We start from the raw sequence: 15,825 nt of genomic DNA on the forward strand, positions 1-15,825 counted from the left end.
GAATGCGTCTGGCCACCCCACATCCTCATCTGGGTGGCAAACTTACTCATTTTTCAGATTCTCACCCGCTTCATATACAATGACTGGAGAGAAATCATCGGGAGCTAGGGTTTTCTTGAAGGACTCTTCCACAAGCTTGAATGGCCTGCCAGTGGTTCACAGACCGGCGTTTCTTGGCTTTAAGTGTCAGGTTTGGGTTTCAGCAGCTCTGCCTGTGAGAAGAGCTGACGGCTTGGCGGGCTGGGCTGTGGAGCCGTGGCCGTCCCTCACGTGGAATGGCGATTTGTCTGCTGCCCGGCCGGTCGTCTGTGCCCAGACGCAGGAGACGCAAGCAGAACCTATACCGCATGGCCTGGGTTTATACAGAGGAACACAGCTGTTACGCTGGTTCTAGAAATTACCGTGGCTTACGCTTCAAAAACATGATTGGCCCAAGAAAAGTCCTCACAACTAACTCCACTCTTCATTCCATGGTTAGTTTCCACTTTTTTCTTTTAAGCCTGGGTCTACAATTTACAAGTCGTCTAACATGACCAAGTTGTTCGTCTAACGTGACCAAGTTGTTTTAACCTCTCCCTGTTTCCTCTTCTAAGAAGTGAAGATAATACACCAGAACCAACCTCAAAGGATCAGAGCAAAGGTTAAGTGAACAGCTCATGCAAAGCACTTGCGTTGCACCTGGCAGATAGCATGTGCACAATAAATGTGAGCAATTGTTGAAAATTATTAGTCTTTGGGCTTGGTGACTGGGCCAAATTGCTTACACCACCTTTGCTACTGTTTTCTTATCTGTGACCTTCAGGAGTGGCAGCCCCTCTCTCACAGTGCTCCTGTGAGGAGTAAACGGCACAGTGCCGTGCTGGCATGCAGCTAGCGCTCAACATCAGTGTTTGTAAACTGTTAGATTGTTGCTGAAGACCTCAGTGCGCCCTGTCCTCCAGGCGCGAGATGCATCGGTGCTCAGCAGAGGAGGCCGACTGGCGCAAGACGGGGCAACAAGGCGAGGAGCCCCTGCCTTCACAGAACAAAGGTGGGGTGCAAAGGAATTTAGTAGGACGGAGGTCCCCCTAAAAACATTCTCCAGTCCTAGCCTATTAGAGACTTATTTGACTAACAAGTTACTTTTTTAAAAGGAAAAAAACAATGACAGTGTTTCTCACAGCTGAGAATGACTTAATCAGGGAATTAACACAAAAAACAGCTGACAGCTGTGCCCTGAGGGCCCGGAGCTTTGGGGAAAGGGCACAGTTCTGGGGAGCGGTCTGGCCCGCCATTCACGGGTACTGGACAACTCAAGAGCTGCTAGAGGCCCTTAGACACTGGGGAGGAAGGAAGCGTGGGGACAAAGAGGGAAGAAAGCCAGCTTCATCTGGGGCCAGCACTGACGGAGACAGAGTCCCCTTGGCGGTGTCACCCTGGAGCATTCAGTTGTTGTCTCTGCTTGAGGACTACATATTTGGTTCTAGCGAATATAATTTTGGCTTCCTAGTTTAAGGCAAAGCACATTACAATGTTGCTGTGGACTGAATATTTGTTCCCCCTAAAACTCTCATGTTCAAGCCCTGATCCCGATGTGATGGTAGTTGGAGGTGGGGCCCTCAGAAGGTTACTTAGGTCCTAAGTGTGGAGGCCTCATGATGTCAAAAATGCCCTTATAGGAAGAGACTCGGAGAGGTCTCCCCAGCCCACGTGAGGACACGGTGACCAGGGGCCCTCTGCAAACCAGGGTGAGGGCCCTTGCCAGACAGCACATCTGCCCGCTCTCCTCAGACTCCCCCCCTCCAGGACTTTGAGAAATAAACGTCTGCTGTTTAAGCCATCCAGTTTATGATGTTTCGTTGTAGCAGTCTGAGCTGAGAAAACTATTTTAAATACCAAAAAAGACCCAACCACACTTTTCAAACCTTGACTTGTATCAATCTTTTGGTTGAAGTGTTTTTGGTAAGAACACGTCAAAAACTTTCTATTTACGTATCTTTGGGTATGACATTATGAGTGTGAGTTATGACAGGGAAAATATACTCACGTAGCCTTTTTTTTTCCTTTTAAGATTGGCCCTGAGCTGACATCTGTTGCCAACCTTTTTTCTTTTTCTTCTTCTTCTCCCCAAAGCCCCCCAGTACATAGCTGTATATTCTAGTTGTAGGTCCTTCTAGTCGTGGCATGTGGGACGCTGCCTCAGCGTGGCCTGACAAGCGGTGCCATGTCTGCGCCCTGGATCCGGACTGGAGAAACCCTGGGCCGGCGCAGCGGAGCGTGCAAACTTAACCACTCGGCCACCGGGCCGGCCCTCATCTAACCTTTAAGAGGGGCAACAGGAGCTAAGCTCAATGCCACAAATGCCGAGAATCCTCCCAATAACCCCACAAGAAGGACTGTCGACTTCCCCTTTGTATAGACCAGATAAGCTTGCCGCCGAGCGGAGGACAGACACTGACGTTCAAGACAGGCACTCAGGCACACTCGGGGACACTCACAGGCACTCGGGGTACTTAAGGGCACTTGGGGGCACTCACGGGCACTCAGGAGCACTCGGGGCACTAAGTGGTACCCTGGGCACTCAGGAGCACTCAGAGCAATCGGGGGCAATCCAGGTCACTCAGGGTCACTCAAGGGCACTCGGGGGAACTCAGGGGCACTTGGGGCACTCGGGGAAACACGGGGGCAGTCACGGGGACCTGGGGCACTCAGGGGACTGAGGGGCTCTTGGGGGCAATCATGGTCACTCAGGGTTATTCAGGGAACTTGGGGGCATTTGGGGCACACATGGGCACTTGGCGCATTTGGGGCCACTCTCGGATGCTGATGGGCACTCACAGGGCACTCACGGGCGCTTGCAGCACCCAAGGTACTCGGGGGCATTGGGGCACTTGAGAGCACTCATGGCCACTCTGGGCAGTCACAGGCACCTGGGCACCTTGCCCACCCCCCGCCGGGAGAGCCACAGCGAGGAAATGCACATGACTGGTCTGCTCGCATCCTCATGCCTTTCATTCAAAAATGGTAGAAAGAGACAGACAGGCAAATCTCCTTGGGTTCCCACAGGTTTCTTCTCATTTCTTTTTCTAATCCAGGCGTGAATTTTGAAACCTTAGTCTTTAAAAATCAAGTTATTCCCAATTACAGAAAAAAAGTTAAAAATTCTAAAATGTACATGCTTGCTTGGTTCAAAACAATATATATGCCTACAATGGGGGGAAATCCAAAATTCCTAAGCCTGTTGATTGAAACAATTTAGAGGTCTCTGGTCTGGATGACGCGGTCACTATCCCTTAGCAATGACACGCAGTGCCCACCCTGTGAGCTGGAGCATGTCCTCCTGCAGCCAGGGCCTCAGCTCCAAACCCCGGGGGGGCGGCACCAGAGACCCAGGCCACACCGTCCCCACAGGCAGGGCTGGGCTCCAGCAGGGCTCCTCAGGGACCCCTGGAGCGGCCCCACTCCTGCATGCTTTCCCAGGGCAGCTCAGGTACGGGTTCCTTTCACAGACGGCTTCCACAGCCAAGAAGTTAAAAATTCACTGAACTCGTCCAAGCCCTTCCCTGCAGTTCAGTTTCTCTAAGTAACAAAGCCATCTTTTAGACTTCCCAACTTGCTTGAAAGAAAACCCTGCTACAAACGCATAGAGCACACCCGTTCTAAAAACGAGCCCCACGCCAGAGGCATAGCAAACAGCAGGAACGGACTTCCACAAGGTCGATGGCTGACTAGCCCAGGCTGTCTAACTAGGAATCTACATCACGATTGGAACAAACTGAATCCAAATCCACTGGAAGCTCCAGGGTGCAGCTGGAGGGCCCAGCTAAGCGGCAGAAAGAACGTCAGAAGTCCGTGCTCAGAATTCAACCCAGAGCCTCCATTTCAGCATCAGCAGCCACAGAGCCAGTATCAGAAATGCCCAAACCATCGTATGCGGGCTAGAAAAGACAAGGCCAGCAGCAAGGCCCTAGTTACCCAGTTGGGATCATGCCCTTCAGCAATGTGCTGCATCACCCAGGAAGGACTTCCAGCAACGGGCAAGGGGCTGGCCAACCGCTGAAACCGCCATCCTCACGAGCGCACTTAGAGGAATCGGCAAGTCCGGCAGCTTCCGTAGGAAACGGAGTGAACACGCACTTCCACACGACAAAGCAGGGGGTGCTTTTCCCCTAAAGCAGTCCAATAAAATAACAAAATGAGTCCCAAAGGTGCAGAAAAATCCCGTTAGCAAGATGCATAGGTAAGGGACTAAAATGAATCAGCCTGGTTTTAAATAAAAACACATCTTCCCATCACCAAGGGGTGGGGACGGGGGCGGAGTCGGGGTGGCCTCTAAATGGCTCCTGGAGCGAGAAGGTTAGGCGACCGCAGGTTCTCCTGAAGCTGAGCAAACTCCTGGGTAACCTCATCTGCCTGGCTGCACTCACTCGGCCTCAGTCCAAGAACTGAAGGGCTGGGCACAAAACCAACTAACGCCTAGAGCATGGCAGCTGAGGAAAGCGATGCTTCAAAAAATAATACCTGAGTAAATAATAACACAAAGACACAGCACTGTATAAATGCAGATTTATTTGTCCTCCCTTCATCCAGAGTATGAGCAAGGTTGAAAATTGTTAGGAAACCAGCTTATATACAAAGCATCTCTGAAATTATGCTTTTCTTCAGAGAACTTATAAACATTTAAAAATTCAAGTCCTTTAAGTATTTTACTCTTTTGAATATGAAAATTCCATGTGTTTCCTAAAATATAGTACAATTAAAAGCAAAACTTATAAAGTGACACTGATTTGAACTCCACAGGATCCCTGACAAATAAAAATATGTTCTTCCCTATAAAGTAAATTTGTTCTTCACAGGCAAAGCTATAGTTAAAGTGTGTTTCTCCGATTAATTCATTGAGATTTATTTTACTCTCCAGCTAACACCTACAGAAGACTAATGGTAATTTATAGTTCCTTCAAATAAGTTAACAAAACGTATCCAAAATGTTAATCACCACATACATGATTCTGGGAGAATGATAACATCTACGGATCCCATAAAAACCACTTCACTGATTTATAAGAGCCAATGGGCTCGATATTCCCTGGGCAAGTCTTCCTCAAGAAGAGATCACCGTTCTCCCTTGGTGCGGCTAAGGCTACCTCTGAGTGGAGTAAATGATCCCAGGGCGAGAGTCAGAAAATGTAGTGTTTGGCCTGGTGATTCTGGAGGGCTGAGGAAACTCACAAGGATTCCCTGAGGATCGATCCAGGGGAACTCCCCAGTGAGAGGAGGGGACCGCCTCTGAGCGTGCACACTGACACTGCGATGGGGGAGATTACATTCCTCCCTCAGCGCTCGAGGACCAGGCAACACGACTGCTTCAGTGGTTCAACAGACCACCAGCCAGACAGGTTAGCAATGCGCGATATGAAAACCATTTCCCACATACAAAGACGCACTGGACCAGGGGCACGTGTGTCTGAGTGGGAACTAAAAGAATAGGAACTTCTCTTCATTATTAATGTCAATGAGAAAAAAGCTAAATTACATTGCTGCAAGTATATCACCACTTAATTGCTAAAAATGTTTCAAACACTTGATGTGAATTTCATAGATCACAGACTCCAGAAAGAAGATGAGCACGTTTCTCATCTGACTGGCTGGGGCCCGCTCAGCACCTGTGTCAGTGTACTTGTGGGCGGGCGTGCAGGGCGCGATGTGCGAGCGGGAGGTGCAGAAACAAATCTTGATATTAGAGGTGTGTTTTCTTCCTCAAGTTTCCAAACATGTTACATTCCCTGAGGGCTGTGAGCTGTAGAGTGGCTGACGATCAACAGGAGCCGCCTGCACAGGCTGTGAAGTTCAAGGTCTCATCGAGTCTACACCCACTCCGGGCTGACATGGTCTTCTGCAGATGTAAGGTCCCCAGGCCTCCTTTCTCAGTCCGTCTTCCAAACTTCATGTTCCCCGTAAGAAGCCTAACAAAACAGAACCCAACAAACTCAGGAATTCATTGCAGGGGGAGGGGCATGCTTTTAAAGACAACACTCGCCCCTTCAAAAGGGCTGAAAATAAGCCCCGGCAACAAAGGCTGCCGTGGAAGATACTAAAACGTCGTGATAAAAACACAAAATTCAGCCAATTAACTAGATATTTTGGCTACAAGAGAGCAGAAGATACTGGTACATTTGGGGGATTTTGTTTGTTTTTAACTCATAGAAGGTTTTTCTCTTTTAATGAGGAGATTGAACTACTAAGCTTTTATGATCCCTTTCACTGCAAAAAATCTTCCAAGGGGTCAGCAAGTCAAGTGTCTAGGGTGGTCAGGAGCAGATACCAACAAAAGACCAAACGGCAACTCACTACTGAGGGTCTGTGAGCTAGATGCGCCGAGCTACTTGCGATGGAAGAGACTGACTATTGGTTGTCAGAGCGCAGCGGCCACTGCTGCCCAGAGGCCAGCCCTGCATGCACATAAGCCGGCTTCTACCTGGGGCCTCAGGCATTTACATGATTCAACATATCTAAGAACAGGAGCAACCTTTGGATACTGACAGCAACCCCTCCCCCTCCGGGGCAACCGAAGTCCCACAGGGAGTTCAGACAGCGGCCCTCGGTGGGTCTGAAGGCCCCTGGAGATCACCGAGGGCTGTTCCTTTTCCTATAAACTCCTGGGGCGTTAGCACACTTTCACATTCTTTTTGGAATAAAAAGTCCAAAGAGAATTCCAAATAAAACTTCTGACTTGCTGAGGCTTCTGAGAAGTAACACCACACGTGCAGTAACAACATGGAACAATAAAAGTTTTGAGTTGACTTGACCTCAGGCATAACAGCGTGCTAGGTCAAGCCACAAAAAAAGAAGTGCTCAAAACAGAGGAAGGAGCCGTGTGGCTCCTGGGCTGAGACTCCCGGTGCCTCGCCGAGCCCTCTCTGGGCTCCGCTTCCCTTCCCTTCTCTGGGCTCAGGGCTCGCTGGTGCCCCAGTGGCTGGTCCTGCTGTGCTGCCACGCCAGGGCGACCCCGCCCGCTCCTGCTCCGGCTCAGCACAGAGCAGCATCTCGGCGCTCTCATCCACGCCGCGCCGAGCCTTCCCCCTGCCTCGAACTCCACCGGCACCACCTCTTCATTCTCACAACAAACCTAGCACCCAGGCGGGCGGGTTCGGCGCCATCTGACGGCCGGCGCAGGGAGGCTGCCCCTTTAGGGTAAAGCTGGCCGGCACCTGAGCTGGGATTCGAGCTCTTGGCGACTCCACGCACAAATCCTCTGCACTTCGACAACGGCAGCCCACATGCTTCCTGCCACATCTGCGTGCTTCTCTGAACCACGCTTATAAATAGCCAAGCAATACATTCTACACCAGAAAGTTGCCATTCACGAAGACATGACTTGATTCCAAGAAAAGGCCTAATTAGGACAACTTCCTGCTCACCTTTCAGCATGTCTTGGACTTCAACCGGGACGTTTTTCAAGCAGTTATATAAATTCTGGGCTGTAGCATTACCCTGCTCCTTTTCTTGCCACTTCTTCAGCACCTTAAAGTTATAGATGGTAACATCTTTCTTCTCCTGGATATCGTCAATATCTCTGGTGTCCAACGCCAGGCTGGCCATGGCCACTTCTGTCCACTCCTTCCCCAGCTTCCCAGCAAGCGTGATCAACTGAGCATCTGTTAACAGGCTTCTAGCCTTCACTCCATCTAAAAGCAGACGAGGAATTCAGCACTTCCTCTCACCACTTCAATCATTTATAACTATTTATAATGAAATTGTATGCTCCTTATAGGAAAAAGACACCATGATTTGTAACTTTAACTGCTTTTAAAATATGTTTAAGTGCCAAAAAATCTCTGCTTTCCAAACTATTGTAAGGGCTGAAGGGAAGTATTTCACACAACATTAAACCGGGCTATGGGGTTCACTCTGATAATCAGTGAGTCAGGGAACGAGACTCTTTCACAAAGCAGTACAAATTAAGTTGCAATAAAAAAAAAGTCAGACACCAAAAATAATTTATGTGGCCCAAAAATAAAAACAGACAGTTTTGCCCTTGCCCACTTCGGTCTTTATCTAATGTCACACCACATACGGATGCTACCTCAGTGGTCACTACAGAGGGTGGCAGCAGATCAGAATCGCAGTCTCCATAGTGCCATCTCCTGGCACTCCAGGAAAAAGCGCATTCCACAGAAAAGTCACGGGATGGTTTTCATATTATCTGTTGATCTCTAAGAAACAGTGTCATAATCTTGGAGGGGCATATGTTTGCCAATGCAAACCACTGGTCCCATAAAAATATCAGTCCTACCCTTAAGCTAGATTTTCCACTTTTATGTCTTTTAGCTGGTTGTCTCTGGTGCAGCAAAGCTCACTGGCTGCAGAGTTCTGGGTAAGGATCCTCACAGCGATATGCTGGAGGGGACGCGGGAAGAGGGTGAGAGGTCAGCAGACCACTTCCTGCCCCTCCTCTGGGACGGCAACACCTCTACTCACCTGTGGCTGAGTTATTGATGTGAACCAAACACTTGTGCCTGGGCCCTTTCCCCACTCTCTGACTTTCCAGACTGATGACCTGGGTCCCTAAAGATGGCCTGCGCTGCTGGTGGTTTCCTGACACATGGTCGGCTGCTCCTGGCTCTCAAAACTTCTGATGTGATGAAAACTACACAGGGAACCTACTGATACTCAACCTCTCAGGACCATCACAAACCTACTGTATCAGACTCTGAACCTAAATTTCAACAAGATCTCAAGGTGGTTCTGTTAAGGTTGAGTGCTGACCATATTTTTAAAAGCAACACAGTGATATACTGAGTCTAAAACTACCAGGATAGTGACTTAATATCTCAAAGAATGTTGTGGAAATACCCAAACAAAAGTAAATCTTTATTAATTTATTTAGATACCACATCCTCAACTCCAAAAAGGGTGGCAATTCCACATCTTTATAGGTATTTAATAATTTTAATTCTATTTCTAGTTACTTGCTATTGGAACTAGTTTCAAATAGCCAAATAATTGCATGAAACGAGAAAAACTTTTCATATATATCAATTTAACCTAAAATTGTGTCCTGCTCAGTGATAAGATGAGTAAGTTCTGAGGATCTAACGTACAGCCTGGTGACCATCTGCAGTAACGCTGTACTGTAGACTTGAAATTCGCTGAGAGTACGTCTTCAGCCTTCTCGCCACCAAAAGAAGAACGGTAACTACGTGAAGTGATGGATGTGCTGATTAACTTGAATGGTAAATATTTCACAATGTCTATATCAAATCATCACATTGTACACTTAAGTATACACAATTTTATTTGTCAGTTATATCTCAATAAAACTGGAAAAAACGTATTCCAATTTAGTCAGGTCTTAAAAATAATTCCAGAGCCTCACTTATTTTGAAGTTTACTTAATAAAACTAAGGATAAACAATTCCATGGTGATGCACAGAAACTCCTGTAGCGCCACCACACAGCCTCCAGCTTTCAGAAACTGAAGATCATCTTATTCCACTTTACAGAGAAAGAGCTCGCCTACTTTTAGACATTCATACCTCACAATTATTGTAAAAGGAAAGGAATTTTGAGGAAAGGGGTAATTTGGGGAGTTACATGAGGCCTCTAAAGCCTTGAGACTTTGTCTCATGAGTCTGAGTTTTGAAACCCAGGTTTGTGAATTCTGGTTGGACTTGAATTTTGAGCTCCATACTCCATCTTCCAGCTCCTTAGTAAGGGACCTGTTGTCCTATGTCTTAAATCTCTATTGTGTCTTCGCAACTACTGAACCTTGGTCTCTGCCATTTAACTGGAAGAAATTAGGTTGACACTTGCCCCCAATAATTGAGCTGGAGACTCTCCACCCCAGATGTAGCTAACAACTGTGAAGTCAATAAATGCACACACAGACATTCACAATCTCATTCAATCAACATTCATCATCTTCTACACAAAAGACTCCATGCTCAGTGCTATGGAAACATGAAGATGGTGATTGCCCCTATCCTTACGGCCTGTAAGGGAGCTCCCCACAACCCTCTATTCTACGTAGACTGAGTGAAGGGGAGGAGTGGGGAGTCAAGTTGGAAAAGCAGGCTGGGGCAGACCAAGGAGGACCTTATCTACGCCTGAGGAGCCACAGGGAGAAGGCATCTGGGAGGACAGGCACAACTGGGATGTGGCTCCAGGAAGACTGACCCAACAGTACATGTGTTAGATGAATGTTGATGGCAGAGACCAGGGAATTAATTTATACCACTGATGACACTTTTACAAACCTGAAGTGTCAACCTGCTTCATTCTTTTATCATAGGCCTCCTCATCAGGTAAGCTGCTACTCAATTTTCGTCGCCTGTTACCTTAAAAAAAAAAATCAACAAATTGGCATTGCCTTATGTTTATTTCCTACCCACCTTCCATCTGGAGTTTCTTTTTAAATCATCATTCAAGTAGAAACAAATTGAAATGATTCAAATGTTGTTCAGATGATTGAGAGAGCTACAGGACATGTAACAGACCCTTAACGTCACCACATTTGCACAGCAAAGCAAACATCCCAGCAGACGGAAGGAATAGGAGAGTGGAGTCCAGCCACCAGCACTTACCACTCATGCTGCTTTTCGAAATGTTCCGATTCTGATCGTGCTGAATCCAGTCACCTGTTAAAGCACAATAAGCACTGACTGGAAAAGCAGAATAAATGTGAATTACAGAAGTCAATCTGTGAAAGCGTGTGGAGCTCTCACATCTCGGCAACCTCTCTGAAGTGCAAGTATGGGTCTGGGGCTTTAACTGGTATGTGCACAAATGCACTGGGCTGGAATTTTGAGATAAATAACCAGTACTCCTTCCAACAGGTCTGTGAGGTAAGTGCTTCCCAAACTAAGTCATCTGCCTGCCACCATTATGGTTTTCGCCACACCCATATGCCAGCTGAAAGGTTACTTATCCAGTACCTCTTTAAATCTATAACTGCTGCAAACAGAACACTGTTATCACTTGCCATATGGAGAAGGAAGCCACAAAAATAAACATTTTTCATTGCAAATGTATTTATATGTACTCCACCTAAAAGAGTCCCACATATTATCGCACTGTATTCTGGAGAATGCTGTGTTAGAGTTCTTCTGCACATGTCACCGGGACTCTGACAAGCTCCCTGTCTGCAACTCAGCCCCTGCTCTATGATGTGCCCGTCTGATGCTGCCTTCCACAGGTCCCTACAGGGAAGACGCCTGCACAGCAACGACTAACCTCAACCATTAGCTTAGTCCAAAGATACAATGGAGACCAGAAATATCTTACAACAGAGAGCATTATTGAAGAAGCTTAAAAAAATCAAACACACGAGGTATTATAAAGTGGTCTTTAAAACTAGCAAGAGATCCGTTCCCAGTCCAGAAAAACATCTGTCATTCAGGTTGCTGCATGTTAAAGACCTCTATTACTGTGGCATTTGCTGTGATTAAAAAGTAACACCTGAGCAGCTGAGGAGGCATGGAAGCTGAAAAAGCTGAAGGTGGAGGCACCATGAGTGCTGAGATAAGAATAATATATTTGAAGAATAAATCAAGAAGTGACATCAGCATCATCGTGGTGTGAGCTGTTCCCTTTGTCTCTCCCCTCTAAATTACAGCTAAATGAAGATTCAACAACCAGCAGAATTCCCAGCACAGCACAACAGGACATCTGAGAGATCAACGCAGCTGTGCATCTGGTGGTGGGTGGACTGGATCCCTGGGAGGCAGTGGAATTAGGTGAGTGCACTCCTCCCGCTCCCCAGCAGAGCAACCTACGTCATGGGTTGTCACACGGTGGCCAGTGTGACTGCAAGAGGAGGTGGGGCAGCCTGCCTGGCTCAAACACTTTTGGAGTTGTAGCCTGGTCAGTGGGAGTGCCCACCATGCCACAGCAGCCCTACCCGTGGAAACACTCCCCACCGAGTGGTGCAGCTCAATTCCTGTGAAGGAGCCCCCACCAAGCACACCAGTTCAGCTGAGACGCCCATTGGCACAGAGCCAGCCCTCAAGCAAAAGAAAGTGCCCTTCTCTTCCTGCCTTCTGCACCAGCTCGCCCCGTCCCCTGCCAAGCACAGTGGTCCTGCACCAGAGCAACCTGCTGGCAGAGCACAGAAGCTCCGCCTGTGCGTGTGTGATCTGCTAAGTGGCTGCAGCCAGTGTGAAATGCAGAGCAGCCCTTCTGGCAAAACGTCCAGCAGATGGGGCGGGATCAGAAACAGAGCTCCTACCTCGGCCCGGTAGTGGCAGGTGGAATCTGTGAACCTGATACAAACACAAACGCACCACCAAAGGATCAATTCATCAAACACCATGAAGAACTACAGTAACAGTGCAGAGCAGAAGGAAAATGCCCAGTCTCCAGAAACCAATCCTGAACTCACAGAAATTTACAATCTGAATGGCAGAGAACTCAAAATAGTTATCAAAAGAAACTCAGTGAGTTACAAGAAAACTCAGAAAGACAGTTCAATGAGCACAGGAATAAAACTAATGAGCAGAAGGAATACTTCATCAAGGAGAGTGAAACTCTAAAAAAACCCAAATTCTGGAGACAAAGAACAAAATCAATGAGATAAAAATAATGTAGAATGGATTTAAAAAATACAACTGATATTACGGAGGACAGAATTAGTGATTAAGAGGACAGAAAGAAATGATTCAGGTGGAGGAAGAGAGAGAACCAAGAGTTTTAAAAAATGAAGAAATTATTCAAGAAATATCCAACTCAATTAGGAAACGCAACATAAGAATTATAGGTATTCCAGAGGGGGAGGAGAGGGAGAAAGGAACAGAGAGCTTGTTCAAAGACATACCTGAGAAATTCCCAAACCTGGAGAAGAAACTGGACTACAAGGACATGAAGCCAACAGAACTCCATCAATGCTAAAAGACCTTCTCCAAGGCATATACTATTAAAACTGGCAAAAGTCAACGACAAAGAAAAAACATGAAGGGCAGCAAGGCAGAAGAAAATAATCTACAAAGGAGCCCCTATCAGGCTCTCAGCAGTTTTCAGCAGAAACCTTACAGGCTAGGAGAAAGTGGAATGATATATTCGAAATATTGAAAGACAAAAACTTTCAGCCAAGAATATTCTATCCAGTGAAATTATCCTTCAAATATGAAGGAGAAATAAAGGCTTTCCCAGACAAACAAAGCTGAGGGAGCTCATCACCACTAAGCCGGCCTTAAAGGACATGATCAAAGGAGCCCTCCTACCTGAAACAAAAAAGCAAAGGCTTACACAGCTTTGAGCAAGTGATCAATAGACACAGAGAATCAGAAAATTGCAGCTCTAAGTCAGAATAGGTCAGTAAATACTTAATTATAACACAAAAACAAAAGAAAGGAAAGCATCAAAAATAACTAAAAACACTTCAATTTAGTCACAAACTCACAACACAGATAAGAACAATTTATGACAACAATAACTGAGAAGAGGAAGAGGCAAGGGATGGAACCTGCTTAGGCTAATGGAGATAAGAGGCTATCAGAAAATGGACTATCTTATCTAAGAGATCTTCTATGCAAAGCTCATGGTAATGACTAAACAAAAAATCAGAGCAAAGCCACAAATCATAAAAAAAGAGAAAACCACCAGACTGAAATGGCAGTCAGAAAGACAAAGGAAGAGAAACAATGGAAATATAGAACAACTGGAAGACAAGAGATAAAATGGTACTACCAAGCCCTCATATATAAATAATCACTCTAAATGTAAATAGGTTGAATTCCAATTAAAAGACACAGAGAGGCTGGGTGGATTAAAAAACAAGACCCAACAATAACACTGCCTCCAGGAAACACATCTCAGTTTGAAAGACAACCATAGGGTCAGAGTGAAGCAACAGAAGATGATACTCCAAGCAAAAGGCAAGCAAAAGAAAGCAGATGTTGCCATACTCATATCAGACAAAGTAGACTTCAAGATAAAACAGACAATGAGAGACAAAGAGGGGCATTATATAATGATAAAAGGGACATTCCACCAAGACATAACACTTCAGAATATGTATGTACCTAACACTGGAGCACCAAAGTATAAAAAGCAACTGTTAACAGACATAAAGGGAAAAACTGACAGCAACACAATGATAGCAGGGGATCTCAACACAGCACTTACATGAACGGACAGATCATCCAGACAGAAAATCAACAAGGAAACAGTGGCCTTAAATGAAATACTAGATTAGATGGACTTAATAGATGTATATAGAACATTACATCCATCCAAGAACAGCAGAACACACATTCTTCTCAAGTGCACATGGGATATTCTCAAAGATAGACCATATGTAGGGAAACAAGGCAAGCCTCAATAAATTTAAGAAGATTGAAACCATATCAAGCATCTTTTCCAACCACAATGTTATGAAACTAGATATCAACAACACGAAAAAGGCTGAGAAAGTGACAAATATGTGGAAACTAAACAACATGCTACTGAACAACCATTGGATGAATGAAGAAACCAAGGAGAAATCAAAAAATACCTGGAGACAAATGAAAATGAAAACACAAGACACCAACTCTTATGGGATGGAGCAAATGTGGTCCTAGGAGGGAAATTTATAGCAATACAGGTGTACCTCAATAAACAAGAAAAATCTCAAAGAAGTAATCTTAAACTACACCTGATAGAACTAGAAAAAGAACAAACAAAGCCCAAGGTCAGCAGAAGGAGAGAAATAATAAAAATTAGAGCAGAAATAAGTGAAATAGAGACTAAAAAATCAATAGAAACAATCAATGAAACTAAGAGCTACTTCTGTGAGGAGATTCAAAACTGACAAATCCTTAGCCAGACTCATTAAGGAAAAAAGAGAAAGGCTCAAATAAAATTACAAATAAAAGAGGAGAAATTACAACAGATACCACAGAAATACAAAGGATTATGAGAGAATACTATGAAAAGCTATATGCCAACAAACTGGACAACCTAGAAGAAATGGATAAATTCTTAGACTCATACAATCTCCCAAAACTGAATCAATAAGAAATAGAGAATCTGAGTAGACCAATCACAAGTAAAGAGATTGAAACAATAATCAAAAACCTCCCAACAAACAAAAGTCCAGGACCAGATGGCTTCTACACAGAATTCTACCAAACATTCAAAGAAGATTTACTACTCATCCCTCTCAAACTACTCCAAAAAAACTGAAGAAGATGCAACACTTCCAAACTCATCCTATGAGGCCAACATTACCCTGATACCAGAACCAGACAAGGATAACACAAAGAAGGAAAATTATAGGCCAATATCGCTGATAAACATAGACGCAAAAATCCTCAAAAAAGTATTGGTAAATCAAATACACCAATATACTAAAAGGATCACATACCACACTCCAGGGGAATTTACTCCAGGGACACAGGGATGGTTCAACATCTGCAAATCAATCAATGTCATACACTACATTAATAAAATATGGAAAAAAAATCACATCATCATCTCAAAAAATGCAGAGAAAGCATCTGAGAAGATCCAACAGCCATTTATGATTAAAAAATCCTCAATAAAATAGGTATAGAAGGAAAGTACATCAACATAATAACGGCCATATAGGACAAATCCACAGCCAACATCATGTTCAATGGTGAACAACTGAAAGCCATCCCTCTGAGAACAGGAATAAGACAAGGGTGCCCACTCTCACCACTCCTAGTCAACATAGTACTGGATGTTTTGGCCAGAGCAATTAGCCAAGACAAAGAAATAAAAGGGATCCAAACTGGAAAGGAAAAAGTAAAACTCTCGCTGTTTGTGGGCAACATGATTCCATATATAGAAAGTCCTAAAGAATCCACCACAAACTATTAGAAATAATCAACTACAGCAAAGTTG

General features: G+C 45.3%; 1 protein-coding gene across 6 annotated transcripts in view; it reads right to left on the reverse strand.

Annotated features, from left to right (window-relative positions):
* Nucleotides 1-4,531: 4,531 nt before the first annotated feature.
* The window catches only part of LOC106824112 (NACHT, LRR and PYD domains-containing protein 1b allele 5-like), a 50,216-nt gene continuing 38,922 nt past the window's right edge, over nt 4,532-15,825 (reverse strand). For all 6 annotated transcript variants that reach the window (XM_044770953.2, XM_044770954.2, XM_044770951.2 and 3 more), the window contains 4 exons: nt 10,563-10,616; nt 10,236-10,316; nt 7,398-7,664; nt 4,532-5,942 (listed from right to left, as the gene is read on the reverse strand). In XM_044770953.2, coding sequence (XP_044626888.1) covers nt 5,923-5,942; nt 7,398-7,664; nt 10,236-10,316; nt 10,563-10,616 — 422 coding nt within the window. In that variant the 3' untranslated portion in view covers nt 4,532-5,922. The remainder of the gene's footprint in view (nt 5,943-7,397; nt 7,665-10,235; nt 10,317-10,562; nt 10,617-15,825) is intronic.

The sequence above is a fragment of the Equus asinus genome, chromosome 5 (assembly GCF_041296235.1).
Source record: "Equus asinus isolate D_3611 breed Donkey chromosome 5, EquAss-T2T_v2, whole genome shotgun sequence".
Taxonomy (NCBI): Eukaryota; Metazoa; Chordata; class Mammalia; order Perissodactyla; family Equidae; genus Equus; species Equus asinus.